The sequence below is a fragment of the Nanorana parkeri genome, unplaced genomic scaffold (genome assembly GCF_000935625.1).
Source record: "Nanorana parkeri isolate BGI_ZX_2015 unplaced genomic scaffold, ASM93562v1 scaffold106, whole genome shotgun sequence".
NCBI lineage: Eukaryota > Metazoa > Chordata > Amphibia > Anura > Dicroglossidae > Nanorana > Nanorana parkeri.
Window position 1 is genome coordinate 1,975,929 of NW_017306374.1, and position 20,033 is coordinate 1,995,961.

The following is a 20,033-nucleotide window of genomic DNA, read 5'->3' on the forward strand; positions in this document are numbered from 1 at the left end:
TTTTCAGTAATATTCTTAAAATTAAAAGACAGTAAGAAAACTTTCCCTTGCACTCGTGGTCAGTGTAGGTGGGAAATCAATTGCTCCATGAACCCTTGACAACCTCAGGATGAACCCTAGGGTTGTAATGAGAAACACTGATCCAAAATATTGCTGGAAAACACTTTAATTAGAGAGCAACTCTACTTTGGGGTAAAAAATAAGGCACTTATTCTTCATTTTAGAAAAGTGGGCGGGATGAAAATCATTTCCATTTTGTATCTGGGCCAACTTTACATGCAGAATGGATGGGTTATATCACAGGTATGCCCTAATATTATTCCAAACTGCATACATTTATTTCAGATTTGTTGTCCATCATCAGTGCAGTATATGGAAACCATGGCTTCTACGGACTAGGGCTGTCCTACTCTATTAAATGAAGAAATCAGGGTCATGCAGACAGGTGTTCTTGACAAACACAGCCTTTTCTAGTTGTAAGCAGCCTGGCTTAAGTACCCATTGACAGAAGTTTCCACAACACATCTCAACACTTCATGTACGGTGCAATGCCTTGCCGTCCTTTGTGAATAATACCCCTACCAACACCATAGTGCATAATAACACATATACCATGCATTGTGCTGTTCTGCATTGTTAAAAAAGGATTGCATGTTATTTTAATCTGCTGTGGTGTGTTGGCAGCCATCTATGATGCATGGAGCCAAGACCGGTATATGTTACTAAACTGCAGCAGAGAAAAATCAAGTCTTCTGTTTCGGCAGAGCCGTGTAAATATACGGACTGGAGGGACAGAAATACAAATCCTCTGCCAGTTCTCCTAATATGTATTTCATCTGTACATTTAGCTGTCACCCCATGAGTCAAGCTTCAAGAAGGCTGCACTGTGCTTGCCACTGATTTAGTGGATGGCTTCTAAGGCCACCTCAACGTGACTCGTCTGGTTCTACTGCTAAGTGCATTAAATTATTGCACTTCTACATGAAAAAATCGAGGTGCATACCTCTGTTGTGCAGTAAATTAGGTTTATACCACCCAAGGCTATTATTGTCTTTGGTTAGACTTGGCGCATGTGCAGGATTTCAAAGAATTTTGGATTACATTCACTCTGCCCGGCCTCAGGCAGAGTGAATGTAATTTTCTTCACAACGGAGGTAATAATAAACCTATTTGATGTTTGATGCATTTACTCCTGTGGAAGACCTGAGACCTATCAAATCCTTGTTTTATTATTACAATCATGTGGAGCACCAAATTATTATCTTTTGGATTGAGTGCTGGTACCGCTAATATGCAATGCATAACATACAGTATACACACATACTGTGTATATATATTTCCTTTTAATGTGTATGGAAGGACTGAGTGCATCTCATCAAAATGAAATAAATAGAAACATAAAATCCTTTCCTATATATCAGTGCTGCTGATCTCCTTCAGCCCTTTCAGTTACTTCCTATGACCTTGCTCCAGAGTTGGCTGTACATCATTGCTCTGAACCTGCTTCCCATTCGTGGCAATGGTGAAATACTGTATACCTGCGTAATGCAGTATCAAAAAGAGAAAAATCAGAAGGACAGCGGCTTGTCTTCGTGAAGTACATTTTATTGATGCACTGATAAAAGAAGTAAAATATTAGTCACAAAGCCCATAGGGCCATAGACATATCACCGAAAGAATATCCACTTCCACCTACATGAGCTTCTTACTGGACCTATACCCAGCTGGACCAGCCCGCTGAAAGTCCGTATTTAACTAACGCGTTTCCGGGGGGTACCCCCTTCATTAGAGTTCAGAGCCTAGATAAATCAGCCACTTATATATAGGGATGAGCCGAACACCCCCGTGTTCAGTTCTAACATGGAAAAAGTTCTAATTCGAACTTAGAACTCAATGCAAGTCTATGGGGGACCCGCGGTCGACAGACCGCGGACATCCCATAATGTTCGGCGTTCGCCAAACGCTAGAACATGCTATGTTCGAGTCGAACATAGGTTCGACTCGAACGTGCAGCCCATCCTTACTTATATATAGAAAAAAAAGGTGTAAATGATCCTTGCACAGCCCATCCTTTTTATACACTCTCGTAGGCGAACCCAGCATCCATCAAATGTGATGTCATCAATGACCACTGGGAGTAATAGAATGAGGAGACCCAGTGCCGCCGACATGCGTGTCACAGCCACCGGGAATGATACCATCAGCTTCAGGGTAGCTAGGGAACCCAACACTGCTAATCTGGGTGTGATGTAATGACGCTAAAAACGGGCGCATGCCCCTTGCCTCATTATGTCCAGACTCCGTTGAAACTGGCTGTGTACTTGGCAGCCCTAACCCTACCCAACCTGGGGTGCAATGTGACATGGCAGACATCTCAACTCTCCCAGACATTCCAGGAGTCTCCCGCTATAAGATAGTGGCTCCCTGATGGCTGGGAGAGAAACATTTTATCCCGGAAAGGTTTACTCTGCTCGATCTAGCAGAGTAAACCTTTCCCTGCCTTTTCCTGATCCGGAGTAAAAAAACAAACAAGCAAAGAATCAACAGACTGCATGGGAATGAATAGCTATACTGTTTTTGGCTATTTAAATTTGTACCTGCCCACTCCTGCTGTCAATCAGTAGATGTTGACCTGAAGATTCTCCTTCAAGTCCTCCTCTGCTGATCGACAGCAGCAGTGGGCGGGTGCAATACTCAGCCTGCTATTGGCTATTACAAATTTAAATAGCCAACAACAGCCTAGCTATTCATTCCCATGCAGTGTTTTTGTTTTATTCTGACGGCAGGAGCTGTCAGAATACAAAAAAAACCCAGCAGTTAGCAAGGGAAGCATTAGCTCCCCTGCTATCTGTCATCATTTCAGGGAGGAGCCCTTTGCCCCATCCCCCCTACCCAGATGGTGGGGTGGAGGGAGAGGACACCTCCCTGAAATGAGAAGGGCACCTCCCTGATAATAATTTTTCTAGTTGGGATCCCTGACATGGTGGCAATTCCAGAGCACCGCTGGGAAACAGTTGTCATCCATAACAGGAAATGCCTGAACAAGGACCTTCATGGCAGGATCACCAGGTATCTCTTGAAGTGAAAGCTGCTCATTTAAAAAGACTGAACACAACTTTTGAAATGATATTACCATGTTGAAGATGATATGAAATTGTCCTGATTGGCTTTAGGTCTGCCTCGACTTCAGCGTTGCAAATATGTTATTTAACTTTTATAACTTGTTTAAAATAAATAAGATACGGTGTAGCTCTTGCTTTATCTAAATGAAGGAGAATAAAAAGACAGTTTAGGCTTTACAATACACTATCAAAGCATTCCAGGGACTCTATATTACAGCTGTCGTCTCCCCAGGTAGATCTTTCAATCATTTAGCCTTGCTTAAACTTTAAAGAGGAGCTGGAGATGATTGTTGTTTAAACTTTAAACAGGAGTTGGAGATTACTGAAAAGGCGTGCTGTATTTACCCAAGAAATGATAGTTCTAAGAAAAACAGAGAGGGATGGAGGGGGGGAAGGGGGTATTTTTGAAACTAAGAAAAAAGGTTTCTTATCCCTTTCAGAAAGTAGGAAATCATGACCTTTATCGGAAAAGCGCAACACACATACACACCTCTAATATCAGCTCTGGACTGTCTGTGCAGCCTAAAGCTAGTCATACACTAGGGGGCGGATTTATTAACAATTCACAGATCCATTCACCCTGCAAAACTCTGTGAACGTTTGTTCTGTGCAAATGGAGGCAACAACGAACATTCTTGATATATTTTCAAGTTGAATGTAAAATACTGTAATATGGCCAATAGATGGAGCTGAAGAGCATAGGATATAAATACCTATTTCTAGGGATGTTCAGATACCAAGTACCATACTCGGTACAAGTACAAGTACAGATACTTTTACAGCTCCAAGACAAGACTAGAGAAAATATAAAACGTTAGGAGGCAGCTGTCATTTGTAAGGAGCACACAGAGCTCCTGGGATTTGTACATCTGTTTTAATGTATTTTTTATAAACATATATTAGGGACGCACGTACAAGTACTGATACATTTTTGTTTATTGTCATGTGAGTTTTTCTAAAACAATAGACAAATGATTTCAGGACAGTGGTGGAGCGCCAGAGCCAGGTCCCAGCTGCAACCCTGGTAGTTCTCATGAAAATGTCAAGTATCGGCACTGGAATCTGAACTAAACTTATTTCCTATGCTCCTCAACTCCATCTAGTGGCCATATTATAGTATTTTCCTCATATTACATTTGACTTGAAAATATGCTAACAATGTGCCTTTTTGCCTCCATTTGCACAGAACGAATGCTCATAGAGTTTCACATGTGAACTGTTTATAAACACACCCCTAACTGATTTCTTCCTTTCAGCCCACGGGCTAAATGAAAGAAATCTAAGAGGTTATTCACAAAAGGGTGAAGGGTTTGGAGAAGGCAGGAAAAGTGAACAATCTAGGCCAAAATAGCTGATTTGGGAGAATTCTCCAATTCAGCTCACTTTCCAGCTTTGCCATCCTAGATTGTTCACTTCTCCAAACTCTTCACCCTTTTGTGAATAACCCTGTAACAGACACTTCAATCCACACTAAACAGCACGGATGGATGAATCTCACCCGCCGGGCTATTGCATTCGGAATCAGGTGCAATTCTAACATGACCAGCTTATACCCCAATGCTGTAATCACATCACTGATCAATGGCACCGATAGACTGGAAGTAAGTGGTTGCCATGGCAACATCCCTCTTGCTCTTATTCCAGCCCCATCCTTGCTCATTGGCAGAACATAATAATAATAATAATAATATTGTTGTACTTGGATATACTATGAAATGTGATTTAAGTGCCTCAAAGCCCGTCTTTCTTCTCTATGTTGGTAAATTCGATTTCATGGGATGTGGTACCCTATAAATCAGTGGTTCTCAACCTGTGTAACATCAGGACCCACATTTGTCCTTGGTCATTAAGGCCTTGTTCACACCAAATGCAGACCAGATCCGGTCAGGTTTCTGCACACGCAGTGTAGTGGCTTGTGCCGCGTTTTAGACGCATTTTTGATGCGTTTAGGGCCTGTTTTGGTAAAAAAAAATAAAATAATATATATATTTTTTTTAAGTTTAACATGGGCTTTCAGGCACTTGCATGCGTTTTTGATGCGTTTTAGATGCGTTCCAGACCAGATCCAGAGCAGGTAAAATAGGGCTTGCCGCATTTTTTTCATCCGGTCTGGATCTGCACACTGCGATGTGAACTGGAGCTCAAAATACCATAGGAATACATTGGACGCAGTTTTGATCCGGTCTGCACCTGCTCTGGTCCGGATCTGCTCCGCGCTTGGTGTGAACAAGGCCTAAGTCGTAACCCAAGTTGCACCACACTGGAACGCACAGCATTGCGGTACCGTGTGTTTTCCGGTGCGGGTGATCAATGCAACGCACCTCCTGCACCAGAATGCGCGGTAGGTGCGATAGCGTGGTAAGGTGTGTTAATCGCACGGGACAGTGCGATTAACACACTGTACTAGTGTGAACGGGCCCTCAAAAACACTGACACACACACAACCAGACAAAATCTCACAGACATTCTCACACACACTCCAAAACATTTTAAAATTTTTGTTCTTTTTATAAGATCCACCCAGTCTCCCCATCTCACTAGAACTGGAGTGGATCCCCAGCCTTGGGGTCCAGTGTGGGCTGTTGTGCTGTGATGGAGCACCATCCATATGTGTAATGCTTGTACATCTCCCTTGCGCACCTTGTAGAGGTGCCAGAATGTGACGTCACTCCGGTCCAGGCACCTCTACGGGACACGTGAGGGAGCTGTAAGCTAGTGGAAGCCTGAGCAGCCTCTCACCTAGAAAAGTAGAAGGCATGCGGTGGCCCACTGAACACGGAGTCCCGACCCACTTTCGGGTCACGACCCACCAGTTGAGAACCAAGGCTATACAACAACCCAGATAGATATTAGTAAGCAATTTCTAAAGTGTTTGCATGCTCCAGGTCAGTGATTTGAAATGTATTGCAGACAGGGAATTATATATTTCAGAAGGTGGTCATCAGTGGCCGGCATTTTTCCATCAGCACAGGTACATAGAATGCCACTATGGTAGGTCAGCTGGCCATACGCTGGTAGATTTTCCTACGACGGTTCATATGAATAATCGTGTCAGAACTTTCAATAATGCCATTAGAGTTGATGAAGGACCGTCTAAATTTCATTTCATTCTGGAATGAATGGAGTTTCTTGAATGTAAATCACATTCATTTGAGAACGATTTTCCATTCTGCTCCCTTAATTTTTTTAATCACTTTGGCTGAATCTGATGGTAAGATTGACCCCCAATAAAGTCAAAAGGTTTTTAAGCTATTTAAATGGTAATTTAATCACTTACAATGGATGGATGAACACTGGCCTTGATATCCTGTCTTAGGGTGGCTCCTTACCCTTGCAGGGGTTCTATGGAGCCACCCATGTGTGTGCTAGTCAGCTGTGTGTGTCTCCACAAACACACAGACACAGCAAGGCCAGCCACTTCCCTGTTCTCTGCTCCTCTTCCGCTCTCCAAGTAGATGGACATTTGATGGAGACTGGAAAATCAATGGAGTTTCCTGAACGTAAACCACTTTGGGGGGGAATTTATCAAAGCTGCAGCAGACAAAATCTGGAGCAGATGGCCATGGCAACCACTCAGCTTCTCTCTTTCATTTTCAAATCTTAACTGAACAAACTGAAGACACCAGCTGATTGGTTGCCATGGGCAACTGCTCCAGATTTTGTCTGCTGCTGTTTCGATAAATCCCCCCATTGAGTGTGAGAGAAAAAGGTTCCGTCCTGCTCCCCCTACTATTGCTTCATCACTACAGCTGAATCATATCTTCAAAATTGACCCCGTTAAGGGCCCATTCACACCGGATGTTGCGCTAATTGCACAGCGTCTGGTGTGTGGCGCCGTGGCATAGTGCTGAAGCGCTGATCCCAGTGTACTTTTTTTTTTTGTTAGAACTTTATTGAAATGTAGGAAGAGGAATCACCAGCACTCAGTAGAATAATCCAACCATTTAGTGGACATAGACGTCACACAATCACAAGAGCCAACGTTTCGAGACCACGCAGGGTCTCTTCATCAGGGCATAAAGAGTGACTTTTCACGCAGGGTCTCTTCATCAGGGCATAAAGAGTCACTTTTCATGCCCAGATGAAGAGACCCTGCGTGATCTCGAAACGTTGGCCCTTGTGATTGTGTGACGTCTATGTCCACTAAATGGACATGTTGGATTACTCTACTGAGTGCTGGTGATTCCTCTTCCTACATTGTGTCTGCACGGTGCCATCCGTGTTCATCACTACAAGCACCATTGTCTACATAGGCCTGGATTGCTGGAAGATGTGCGGAGGATTTCCCCTTCTATCCACTTTATTGAAATGTGACATTACATTCAGTTCTATGGGCACACCGTGGTGTGAGGTGGTTGTACCACATTGCATTCCACTGCATTGAAAAAGGTAATGCATGACTTACTTTTTTTCAGCACACACCACCACGTTCCTACCACAACACAGCGCTGTGAATGGGCAGCATTCGTGACAAGGCAAATTGTCCTGTGTTGCATTGAGGCTGTGCTGGAAACAATGGCCAGCGCAGCTCCACGGCAGATGGTATGAATGGACCCTTAGTATTCATTGCAGGAGTGTTCAGAAAACGACCGCTGTCAAATGAAATTCCAACTGCGTATACCCAGCTTAGCTCCTATTTATTTACCTTTCCAGCTGGCACCTCCTTAATATACTGTTTGGTGACACCGGAGGCCAGAGGCGATTTTGTAAACCTCATACATTTAATCCATACATTAATCCGGACAAAAACTAAACTGTGCCCAGAGAGACAGTCAGATCGCGGCGGATCAAACGCCCCATTTTTTAACAGGCCCGTTACTGCCAAAAAAAAATGACTCTCGCTATGTTCTGCAACACTGAAGACGGAATATGATGTGCGGAGCTGTTCCCTCTCTCTGGCGGCCTAACTAGAAAGCCGTTCTCAGCATTTACAGACGCAGGGAAATGCAGAAATACAAGACTTGGTTTTACTGTTTAATAATAACCAAACTGAACGTTCGGGAGTAAAAAATACAATTCATTTCTCCAAAATGCAAACAAAATGCTGCACGACACAGCCAGCGGCAAATATTTTTGAAGCGGAGCAGTTCAATGGAAACAAAGGAAAGCGTTTTGTTTAGGCAGCAAACAGAAAATCCCATTATTAGGAATCTTCCAGGACAGCAAGTCAACTTACACAGGTGGTTGTCCTGGAAGATGATTGGGGAAATGAAGAACACAGCCTGCTAATTCGATGGGAAACAATGACATCATGGAGGATATGATATACTGGCAGCCATTTCACCATTCACTCATGGTGAATCAATCACTCATTTGAAGCATATGCACCAGGAATATTCACCTGCAATTAATGTTTGGTATATGTCAGAGTCACAACTTTGCGGGCCCTGTCACACCATCAAGAGTGCATTCTGCCTCCGGAACGCAACCTGGCCGCCTCACTTTGTTTTGGGGTGGGAGGGGGCGTGGTGGTGCATTGAACACAATGGCACCGAAGACACCCCCCCCCGCACGCAGTGCGATTGCCGGCACCCGAATGCGTGGCACATTAGTGGCTGTGTTCCGGTCCAGTGCGATCTGCAAAAAAAATGCTGCATGCACTATTTTTGCAGTGCATAGCTGATAGAAACCTGTTCCCATAGACCCTATCCATAGACCCCAAGGCTGTAATTGCTGCCAAAAGTGGCTCCACTAATTACTGCATTGAAGGGGGTTTACACCTGTGCAGTCAGTTATTTTGTGTTTGTTATTGTTATTAATTGAAGTCACTTTGCACAAATCTGCTTTCATTTTGACATTAAAAAGTATTTTGGCCTCATGCCCTAGAACGTTCTTCAACAAAGCTGTCTGACGCATGGTGTTCAGGGAGCCATTGTGTAAGGATGACAATATTTACAACACTGCAGCTTCTAAGTTGGCTTTGAGGTTGGAGCTATGGCTTTGCGATACTGGCATCCAGGGTTCAAATTCAACTAGGAAAACAATCAACATGGACTTAGTATTTTGCCCTGTGTAGGTTTTCCGTGCTTCACTTTCATTCAATGAGCCAAACAAATGTAAGAAGATTGGCCCTAATGTGTGTATCTGTATGTCTGTGAATAGCAGACTAGATGGTAAGCTCCTTTGGGTCTGGTATTGATGAGAGCAGGTCAGTGGTTTCCGGAATGCTTTCATGAAATCTATCATACAATGACTGTCCTTTTAGCTGTGTGGTAGACAGATCTACTTCAAGTGCTTCAGGACCACCGTACAGCGTCCTGAAGCGATTATACCCAAAACACGACTGCTGCAGGTACCGTTTTAAACAGCCGGTGATGGCTGGTGGCTATAGATCTCTGCACACTCCCCGGCATCATATCACTTGTATGGTGCTGGAGAGTGTGCAGAGATCCGCTGATGAGTTGAAATTCTAATAATTTTCTAAAAAATTGAAATAGTTTTTTTTCTTATTTTGATTTGATGTTTCACTAAACTGTACTGAAGTTGTCAATTTATTGCCCAATTTTAAGTTCACAATGGACTGAATTTTGGTAGTTGCTCAAATCCATGACAATGACTAAGATTAAGATATCCTTTGTACATATTCATACATTTTTCCTTTATTCCACATTGCAAAGTCACCTTCTCCCTGCTACAAATCAGCCTCTCTACAACCTCGCGCTTTAAATCACTCTATGAAGTGTGGAGACTCTGAACACTAACAGGCATGATACAGATATGCACATTTCATCCTTGAAAGCTTCCCTGTGTTCATGGTCCGGTTTCCACAGGTTTTGACTAAGAACTAAGCCAAAGTCATGTGACTTGTAAAGCACCATTCCCTGTGGTCCAGGGGATGACTGCTGTATCAAACTGTACCTGAGTGAAAGTGGTACCATAGACTGGCTCCAGCAGTTGACTAGTTTGGAAGCCAAAAACAACCAAATCAGTTTCAAAGGTCATAACTTAAGGTGTCTATGACAGTGAAAGCCACAGTGTTCATAGTGCTATAGGTGGATGCAAATAATGATCAGTCTTCATAGTACAACAAGGTGGATGCTAGACAGGATTGGTCTCCACATTACTACTACAAGGTAGAGGGTGGGAACGATCCTTCTCAACAGTACTACTACATGGTGGATGCGGAAAAAGATCCATCTCCATAGAACTATTACAAGGTGAACGCCAGGAAGGATCCATTACCACTGTACCACTAAAAGGGGTATGCTGAGACAGATCCATTTTCATAGTAATACTACAAAGTAGACAATGAAAAAGATCCATCTCCTTAGTACTACTACAAGGTAAATGCTGGAATAGATATGTCTGCATCTTAAGAGGTAGATGTTGAAAAGGAGCCATGCCTATAGCATTACTAGTACTACAACGTGGATGTAGGAAAAGATTTGTCTCATTGCTGGAGAGGCCAAGAGAAAGCTGACTTTTTATATAAAAGCTAGAAACTCCTTAAAGCTCCATCCAAACAGCGCAGAGTGGGGCGGTACAGGTGCGGCCCCACTCTACTGTCCATCCTATCTGCGTCCGAGTACGGACAACCACACACGCACGGATGTGCAGCTCGGGTGAGCGTACAAGTGTACGGTCGCGTCTTCCCATAGGGAAGAACAGGCTGCTGCGTACAATCACACGCAGCACCTGTCCTTCCCCGGAACGGCCCCATACGGCCGTGCACACTGCACAGATCTGTACAGCCCCAGTCCACGCTGTGTGAATGGGGCTTAATACTTGAAAACTGCTCATGGTTCTGTTTTGGCCTCAATTCACACTGCACACATTCTGTAACATCTGTTTACATGCATTTGCTTTAGACAGCTTCTACAAAACATAAAGCCCAATTGTATCCTCTGTAGTTATTAGTCAAGCAAAACAAATGGCAAACACACTCATCAATTTGTTACCAGCTTTACAGCAAGGTGCACATGGAAGGGCTTAATACAGTAAAACAGCAAAAAGCTTCCTAGCACGCTCACCAGCCAGCATGCAAAAAAACTTGTCTTACCAATAAGGTTAAAAACGGAGGTTTAGATACACGTCTTCTGCAGAAAATGTGAAAGCCGTGCCAAGGCACCTCTATATAGTGCGTTCCTAACTCTCCATCTTGGAGCACATGTGGCAAAAGATCAAATTGGGTGCAGGTTTGTCAGGAGGAAGCCCAACCTACCTTAAAGGCACAGGGACGCACAAGGGACCCAGCACATAACAACGGCAGCTGAGGCCCCCCCATGCGTCACTGCACCAAATCAGTGAAGCAAAACAAATGGCAAACGCACTCATCAATTTGGTGCAGTGACGCATCTGAACCTCTGTTTTTAACCTTAGCGGTGAGAGAAGTTTTTTTGCATGCTGGCTGGTGAGTGTGCTGGGAAACTTTTTGCTGTTGCTCTGTAGTTATTACACACCCTCAAGTTGTAAATACAGCAATAAATACTTTGCATTTTTAGGTTATTTTATTAGGTTCCTAAACCTGGGCTGGACAAATCCCAGGACCCAGGTAGCCAATGCTTCTTCAAAACTACAGCTGGTGCCCAAATTTTGAGGTTTTCTCTAATTGTTAATGGAGCTGGCTCCTAAAAAAAAAAAGCTGCTGGCTCCAGGATTAAATAGACTGGCTCCTGAATTCCATAGTAATGTGTCCATCCCTGTCCTATGCACAGTGTAGCAGCATCTTGAAAAGTTGGAGCACTGCGCTCGTGCACAAGCATTGGCCTGGGTCTCCAGTGGTCCAGTGCCTCCTGCTCCAATAAACAGAGCTTAAGCAGTCATTTCTTATGAACAAAATCAGGGCACTGCATGTAGACATCACCCATTGCAACCATAAATAACATTTAGGGGAAAAAAGGGAAGGGCCAGAACAGCAAAATGACAAATCATGCAAAAAAAAAGGGAAAAGAATAGTATATAAATATAATTCAGAACATGAAGAACATACAGCAAAGCAATATCGGCAGTATATGTTAGCACTTCAAAACTGCCACAAACCTAGGTGAACATATGATGAAAATGTGTAAACATATAAACCTTCAGTGTAAACTGCATGTTAAAGGGATCTGTAGATAGATATGTATAAAAAAAAAGGTTGGGAACATCTGAACTTTTTCAGTAAAAACAGAGCTTGGCACAGCCTCTCACAGCTTTTTACTGGTCAGTGAGAACAACCCTCATGTTACAAGACCAATAGAGAGCCTGGGGACATGGAAATGGGGTGGAACCAAGTACAACTTTTACTGAAAAAGTAGAGATTTACATATAAATTCACCTTCCTGAAACTACCAATGTTGTTATAATTGAATGTAAACCTTTTATGTGGACCTTTTTTTTTTGAAGCATATGGCAGGTTTGAATTGGCCAGGTTAGTGACAGCTTTACTTGAGGCAGACTGACAGGACATCATCCTTGCGCTTCTAGCAAGAGACGTCCATCTGTAAACGCAGACACAAGATCATTACCTTTTTACAAAAGATAAAGTGGCAAGACAGGAAGGCTTTAAAAAAAACAATGCTTACGAAAAAGAGCTTAGCAGTATCGACATATTGCTTCGTAACATGTCCACCATTTTTGTACTTGTTACACAAATTAGAAGTGCAGCAAATTTGGCAAAAACAAAGCTTAACAAGACAAACACTCCAGCTGCTGAGTTCACGCGCAAATCAGCTTCGCCAGTCCTGATGTTGGTGTATAAACAAGTATTCTCAGATGTCTGACCTGATCCGGAAAGGTTTAAGCAGATACAGCTGTATGTTTTGGTTCTCGCTCGGAAATGGAGGAGTTTTCTAGAAAGGCCGCAGCTGTTCGTCGTCCGAAGAATGGCGCAAAAAAAAATGAAACATGAAAGTAAACACCCAGACTTAACAAAGCGTCACAAGTTTATTGCACACTGTACTTGGCCTCTCTCCGCTCTTCATTCTTACAAGACTTGTTAATGTCCATGATCTTCTCGCAAATATATTTGTTGACTTTGGAGAGCCGCTGGGCGATTTCATTCTCGTCCATTGTCTCTTGTGCTATTCTGTCGTACACGCATTCTATGGAGAAAAAGAAGATGGGAAATTAGAGGCTGGTCATTGGAAGCCTACAGGAAAAATATAATGTAAAGAAAGAATGAGAGGAAGAACCAGATGTGTTTCATGTTTCCAGTACAGCATGGGAGAATGAACGGTTACCAAGACATTTTTGTTTCTTGTTTACCCAATGCATTGTTATGAGGCAATGGAAGCCTCCACATTCAATGCCAATTTACGGATCGTCTTTATCTCTGCTCTGGTAAGCCAGAGAAGAATGCAGCATTCTTAAAGCTGAACTCAAGCCTTACATTCAACAACTATGGGGTGAGTGAAATGCACTCCTCCCCATAGTGAGATCTGATGTGTGACACTGCAGCTGTCCCTTGTCAACTTTATTGATCGCAATCACAAACCACCGATCACTCAGTTCATTATCATTTCCCCGCAGGGATTGACCCCTCCTCTCTCCGATCCTTCAGCGCTGACTGGAGGGACAGATGGTGGAGGGGGCGGGTACAGCTGGCTCTGGCGAGGCAGAGTCAGCTGTCAATCAGGCAGCGGGGCGGTTCCCGACAATATTGTCGGGATCTTTTCCTTCTGCAGTGCGGCTCTGAGCTGTCAGCATGTAGTGGGCGATAGCCCGCTTTATGCTGAGTTTTGGGTCACAGGAAGACATTAGTTTTCTTTCTATAAATTCTTTATTTATGTCAGTTAATGTCCTCCTGTGACCCAAAAGAGAACACCAACAAAGGTTTGGCCATAGTTCTCCTAAAAGTCTTGCTCGGCTGTACAAATTTCTCTCCTGTACTGAAATTGCTTACTCTGATTTCACTTAACACTGTGATCTTCTCACAATGTGGATTAAAAGCTGCATGTTAGATAAAGCCTGCCTCATTTCATGGCGGGAGGACATCCAGCAGCATCTAACTCTATCCTCCCAGGCCTGTCTCTGGCCTGCCGCTTTCATTCGCTGGATTTCATTTCTACCAATCGTTGGAGGCTCAGCATCATACGTGGGTGTTACCCAGGATGATCTGCTTGCAAACAAATCCTGCCTAGGAACATCCACTCCTTCAGATTGACAGCCACCCATCAAGACAGTTTGATATTTAGATAACTCCACCCAAGAGCCAGTCCACTGCTTGCATCGGGACTGAGGGCTCTTGAGAGGAGTACTGGGGCAAGGTGCTGGGATGTTTTCAGGAAGCCATGTACAGCACCCTGCATTTTACCTGCCAGTGCAAGGTCGATGAACAGATACTGCTAATACAGGTCCCACTACAGAGCCAAGGGAGAGACCAATGATTTAAGTGACTACATTTGTTGTTTGAAATGAAGCACACTTTCAACTGCAGAAAAAATGTGCATTAATTAAGGGGCTCTAATAATCACTAAAAAAATCTGAACTGGTGATATAATATAACCCCAAATTTTACAATGGTAGCAAGCCTTTTTGTGACACTAACAGGGTTATTCACAAAAGGGTGAAGGGTTTGGTGAAGGCAGAAGTGAAACATCTAGGACAACATAACGGAACTGGAAACATTCTCCAATCCAACTCACTTTCCAGTTCAGCTATGTTGTCCTAGATTGTTCACTTCTCCTGCCTTCTCCAAACTTTAGTGAATAACCCTGTAATTATTAACAGTCACTAATGCATTTGCGCATCAGTACCTGTATGTTTGCATTATCCTTCACAGCATAATACAGTATATCTAAGCAGGTCTGAACCAAAAATGAAATCACTGCTCCCACGATGCAACAGCAGCCTCCCCTCTTTTCTTCTGTGCTAGCAGTGCTGTTGCATCGTTAACAGTGCAGTAGTGCAGTAGATAGGCAGGCCCTGGGAATGTGTATTAATTCCTCTCCCATTGAAGGAAAAAAAAAAAAAAGTGAAAGGAGGATGAATATTGATTAGAAACAGTGAACAGTGATTTCAATAGCTTTTCATTTTGAAGCCAAAAGCAATATACCGTTTTTTTTTTTTTTACTAAAGGAAAGTCCTTTCCTTAATTTGAAATACATATGTTACCTGCCTACACCTTTCACCTGAGTAGACTTGAGTTTATACTGCAGAGCTGAAACCTGTGCAGTCTGTGGGAATGCTCCCTTAAACCCGTCTCTTTGGTGGCATTCATCAGAGAGTGAGAGGAGTGCGCTGTGTAAAGATCAGCGCTGCAAGAAGCTGAACTGAAGACAGGAGCAGTGAGCAGTCTCATTGTACCGATCAGCCAAACTAGCTTTTAATGTTCTTTAACTTCAATTTAGCTTCTTCCCGGGGAGATCGCTGCAGAAAAAGCTGGTCTCACTCTGACAGATGTCACAAGTGGATTACTGTTCTTCTAACATCTTAAAGTACCTTGCGCCTAAATTACAAGTTGCACTGCAACAGAAATTATATCCTTTTTAAATGAAGGCAGAATTTACTGCGCAGACCGATCAGGCCAATCCAAAAAAATCAGAGGGTTTATTAATATCACGAGAAATATACGTTTCTTGTCCTTACTGATATGAACTGAAAAAAAATGACACTTGAACGTTTACTGGCGGTTGTTGGAAACACAGACACATGTTATGTATGAGGCCTAGTGTAGGTATACTGGTGTAGAAACCAGCAAATTGCAATGATTGTCTGACAGCATGACACTTATACTCTTCCCAAGCTATATCACCAATACAGCACCAAGAGAATAAGCTGCAGTATTTTTACTTGAGTCTATATTCATGACAGCATAGATTTCCAGGTCATTTGTGGACCAATGTGTTCTTACTATGAAATGGAGTTATTGCCCCACAACCGCCAATTAAAGTCAGACTACTTAGGACACTAAATGTGAATATGTTTAGGAGTAGAGTGTAAGTACAACAAGTGAAATGTCATTTTAAGGTATCATCTAAGACTTCTACACAGGAATGCTAGGTTCCATAGTGGATTTGCTGCTTGTGCTTTAAATCTGCTGAGCTGACCTGAAAGACTACCCCCAACGGGAGGAGAAAAAAATCTATTATTCCAACATTAATTGGAAGACACAGCACTTCATTATTATTCCACATGTTGGATGGCCGAAAGCAGTCCTAAATGTGGGACATTGTGCTTCATACTAAAACCTGATGAAGGGGACCCTGCATGGCCCCAAAACATTGTTTTGTGACAGTCTGCATCAATAAAGAAGATGGATTATTGACACAAGTAACATTGTAACATTTATCATATATTTAAAGATACACGGCGCCATCCGTGGTTACTACAGCACCCTCCTTTATACATAGGGGTTCCGGTAAGGAGTACAGCAGTTCTTCTCCAAGATTCCAAATGTGGGACAGCCATGGATACATAACTATAACAATAGGGAAAAAGCTGCTGCAACCCAAGAAACATTCAACTGCGAGACTGGACAGCCACATGCAGGCCTTTGCATCTGAAGCAGGTATCTGTAGATGCACCAACATCCACTCTATGGAACTTAGTAGATTAACGTCAAACAGATGCCATCGATACAGGCCCTTACAAACCTGGCAAACTGAATGCTATACTGTGAAGGGGTATAGCTCACCCACTAGAAGGGGCTGCCCCTTTTTGATTTGTCCAAGCCTCCTGTAGGTACCAATATGCTCACACACAGAAGATATTGAAGTGCAATGTTCTTTGGTGAACACTAAAGAAAAGGGGGTAAGGCAGCAAAGAGAATGGAGGCCACAGTGTCAATGCCAACAGACCCAGAAGCTGACACTCATATTAACACAGTCCAATGGAACAGTGATTCCGGACGCCCCATTTGGATTCCGCTACATGAAGCATGATATAAGCGGTAAAACCACATTACATCATTCAACATAAATTCTTATGCTCTTGGCTGTACTGGAAAAATGACACTTGGAATGGGACTGGTTGTTATCTGATACAGATATTTGTTTTCAGACATGACAGCTATAATATAACAAATTTAGAAAGGTCCTCATTCACAAGACTGTTGTGTATAATTATTAATATCTGTAGCAGTATGTAGATGTATCCTCTATTCCATACAGGAAGGGTAAAGGGATTGACACAGCGCACCTCTGATAACGCTCAGTTTGTGGGGTGAGAGGGGAGGCTTAGGACTTGCATCCTTTTTTTTCTTTGTTGCCACGCCGGTGACACTACGGTTCTTCAGAACGTCAGTTCCCCAAATCATAACTGCCAGGTTCTTGGTGTATTTGGAGTCTCCCTGTGTGGCTTGTAACTGGTGCCATTTTTCCTCATTCACCCACACGCCACTGCCCAGGTGAACCTGAATGAATACATAATGAGCATAAGTTCATAATCACTGGACATAAAATATACACAAACACAGAATGTCAAATACCAACAAGCAATATCTGTACTATGGAAAACTTGTATAACAAGGGGTCGGGGTGGGGGCATTTAAAAAAAGAAGAGGTTTCTCTAACAGAGTGGAAAATTACGCAATGCAGAAGGTGAGGAAGGGTCAGAAAAAAAAAGCTATATTGGCAGTTAACCAGCATGCATGTAAAATAATAGAGAAGACGTTATCTACTATTTACCTTCCCATTCTCTAGAATGTATTTATCTAGAACTGGGGCAGGAGTGGGGTAGAATGAGGAAGTATTGGCCTCTTCATTGGTCAGTTTCTGTATTTCGGGCTCAGTCTCACATAAGTCTGAAGACTCAGCCTTCAGGTCAATGATGAAACCTGGAAATGGGAAGAAAGAAGAGTATGCGATAAACAGAGTATGATCAAAACTAGACATTGAACTAGTCACAAAGCTCTTCATTTTACTAAACAAGTACAAAAGGGAGGTACCAAGCTATGCACAGGGGACTATTGTTCAAGGACGGAATGAAAGTTCATTATGAAGAATTGTGGGCCCCATCTCTAAAAACTGTTCTTACAAAACGTGTTTTACTTGCCCAGGCTGCAACAGGAAAATGTTTTCCTAGTGAAAGGAAATTGCTCGGTTAAAGTGTTAACTTAAAGTGACACTAAACTCAGAAGTTTAATCTTAAAAATACATTCAAGTACCTGAACTATTAACAAAAATGTATCTTATTTGTGTATCACTCGGCTGTAGATCCTCCAATCATCTCTGAATTGGTGCTTTATTGTCACTTTAAAACAAGCATGTAAATTCATAAAGCCATATATAAAAAAACAACATTCAGTACATCTCTGCAATACATGCACCTTTTCCTTGTTTTAATCCATTTACAACCTGTTGATATGCCAGACATGCAGTATGCTCCTAACATCCTGTTTGGGCTGAAAACACGGTACCTTTGCTCTTCTGAAATCCCCACCTGCCCTATTGCTATTCAGCAACTAATACACCAAAGGGAAATTTCAATTTCGGTCCCAATACAGATCTTTGTGGTGACTGTTTGTTACATCCAAGTACTATCAGGAGTTGAGCTCTGAGAAAGGGGAATTATCTGCCCCCCGAAACGCATTGACTGTTTTTATATGATCTATTTACCAATAATTAAAGTTGGACTCTTATCATTTTTTTCTTTTGGACTGGTGCTCTTTTCTGTATTTCTATCCCCGATACCTATCTTCCCCATTTCCTGTAGATTGCTTACACACTTTGTGTACGAAAGGGGCTATTGGGAGATATAGTTCTGGGTGGGCTGCCTATGATGTTGACCTTGCAAGAATTTTACAAGCCTATTGATTATATCAGAGTGAGCCATTATAGCCTTTTCACACATATTGCACCCTCAATTCACCAATTCCCTGCCTGATCTTCGCATTCTAAATGAATACATCACCTTAGATATGGTCCAATACAACATATTTATACATTTTGTGCAAATTCAGAAATGGAAACAAATTTGGGGATCATAATTGACCGCAGATTGAATAACAGCACGCAGTGCCAGGTGGCGGCAAACAAAGTGAGCAGAGTACTGTCTTGTATTAACAAGGGAATGTGCTGTAGAGACAAAGCAATAATTTTGCCACTTTATAGATCGCTGGTTCGGCCTCATCTTGAATATGCGGTTCACTTTTGGTCACCAATCCACAGAAAAGATGTCCTGGAGCTGAAGAGAGTCCAGAGAAGGGCAACTAAACTAATTAAGGGGCTGGGGGATCAAAGCTACGAGACAATGTTGCTAAATTTAAATTTGTTTACGCTGGAAGTGAGGAGATTAAGAGGGGACATGATTTTGATGTACAAAATGATTAGTGGTGATGACAACATCAGCAATAAACATTTTACTGTAAACAAAGACTAAAGGCCAGCACCTAAAATTGGGGGAGAAAAGATTTAACCACAAGGGGTATAGGGGCTTCTCTTCAGTTAGAGGGGTTACATTTTGGAACTCTCTGCCACAAGCAGTGGTGTCAGCAGAGAGTATTGAATCATGCAAAAATCAATTAGATTCCATCATAAGAAACCGTAACATACAGGGGTACAGGTTCACTTAAATACTAGACCACACAGGGACTCTTATACACACACACACAAAGGTTGAACATGATGGACCTGTGTCTTTTTTCAACCTCAAATACTATGCAACTATGTAACACAAGGTAAAAAAATGAAACTAAAATAATGCTTGTCCATGACCTAGAAGAAGAGAGGGAGGTTGGTGGGTAATTTCAGGTAATGCCTGGACATTTACTTTAAGGGAAACCCCATAAAACCCCAAAGTCTGTACTCATTTAACATACAGTATATTATAGTTTTTCTTTGTTGTGCACTTTGCAAAGCACCTTAAGATCAAAATGCACAGCAATATGTGTGGTATATGCTACTTCTGGTATGTGGGAATAGTGGGCACTGGTTATGATGGCAGTAAGGCCTTGTTCACACCAAATGCAGAGCAGATCTGCTCGCGTTTCTGCACACGCACGCTAGTCTTTAGACGCGTTTTTTTTTTCCAGGAAGCTAACAATGTTATGAG

The 20,033-nt window shown here is 42.5% G+C and overlaps 2 protein-coding genes across 3 annotated transcripts in view; both read right to left on the reverse strand.

Annotated features, from left to right (window-relative positions):
- Positions 1-20,033, reverse strand: part of LOC108784279 (cytosolic carboxypeptidase 6-like) — a 727,452-nt gene that overhangs the window by 347,049 nt on the left and 360,370 nt on the right. The window lies entirely within an intron of this gene.
- BEND5 (BEN domain containing 5) overlaps positions 12,398-20,033 on the reverse strand; it is a 44,558-nt gene continuing 36,922 nt past the window's right edge. Inside the window, exons 5-7 of one of the 2 annotated variants that reach the window (XM_018553037.1) lie at positions 17,669-17,817; positions 17,181-17,394; positions 12,398-13,144 (exon numbers count right to left, since the gene is read on the reverse strand). In XM_018553037.1, the coding sequence (XP_018408539.1) occupies positions 12,987-13,144; positions 17,181-17,394; positions 17,669-17,817 (521 nt within the window). In that variant the 3' untranslated portion in view covers positions 12,398-12,986. The remainder of the gene's footprint in view (positions 13,145-17,180; positions 17,395-17,668; positions 17,818-20,033) is intronic. The other variant, XM_018553038.1, reaches the window with a different exon arrangement.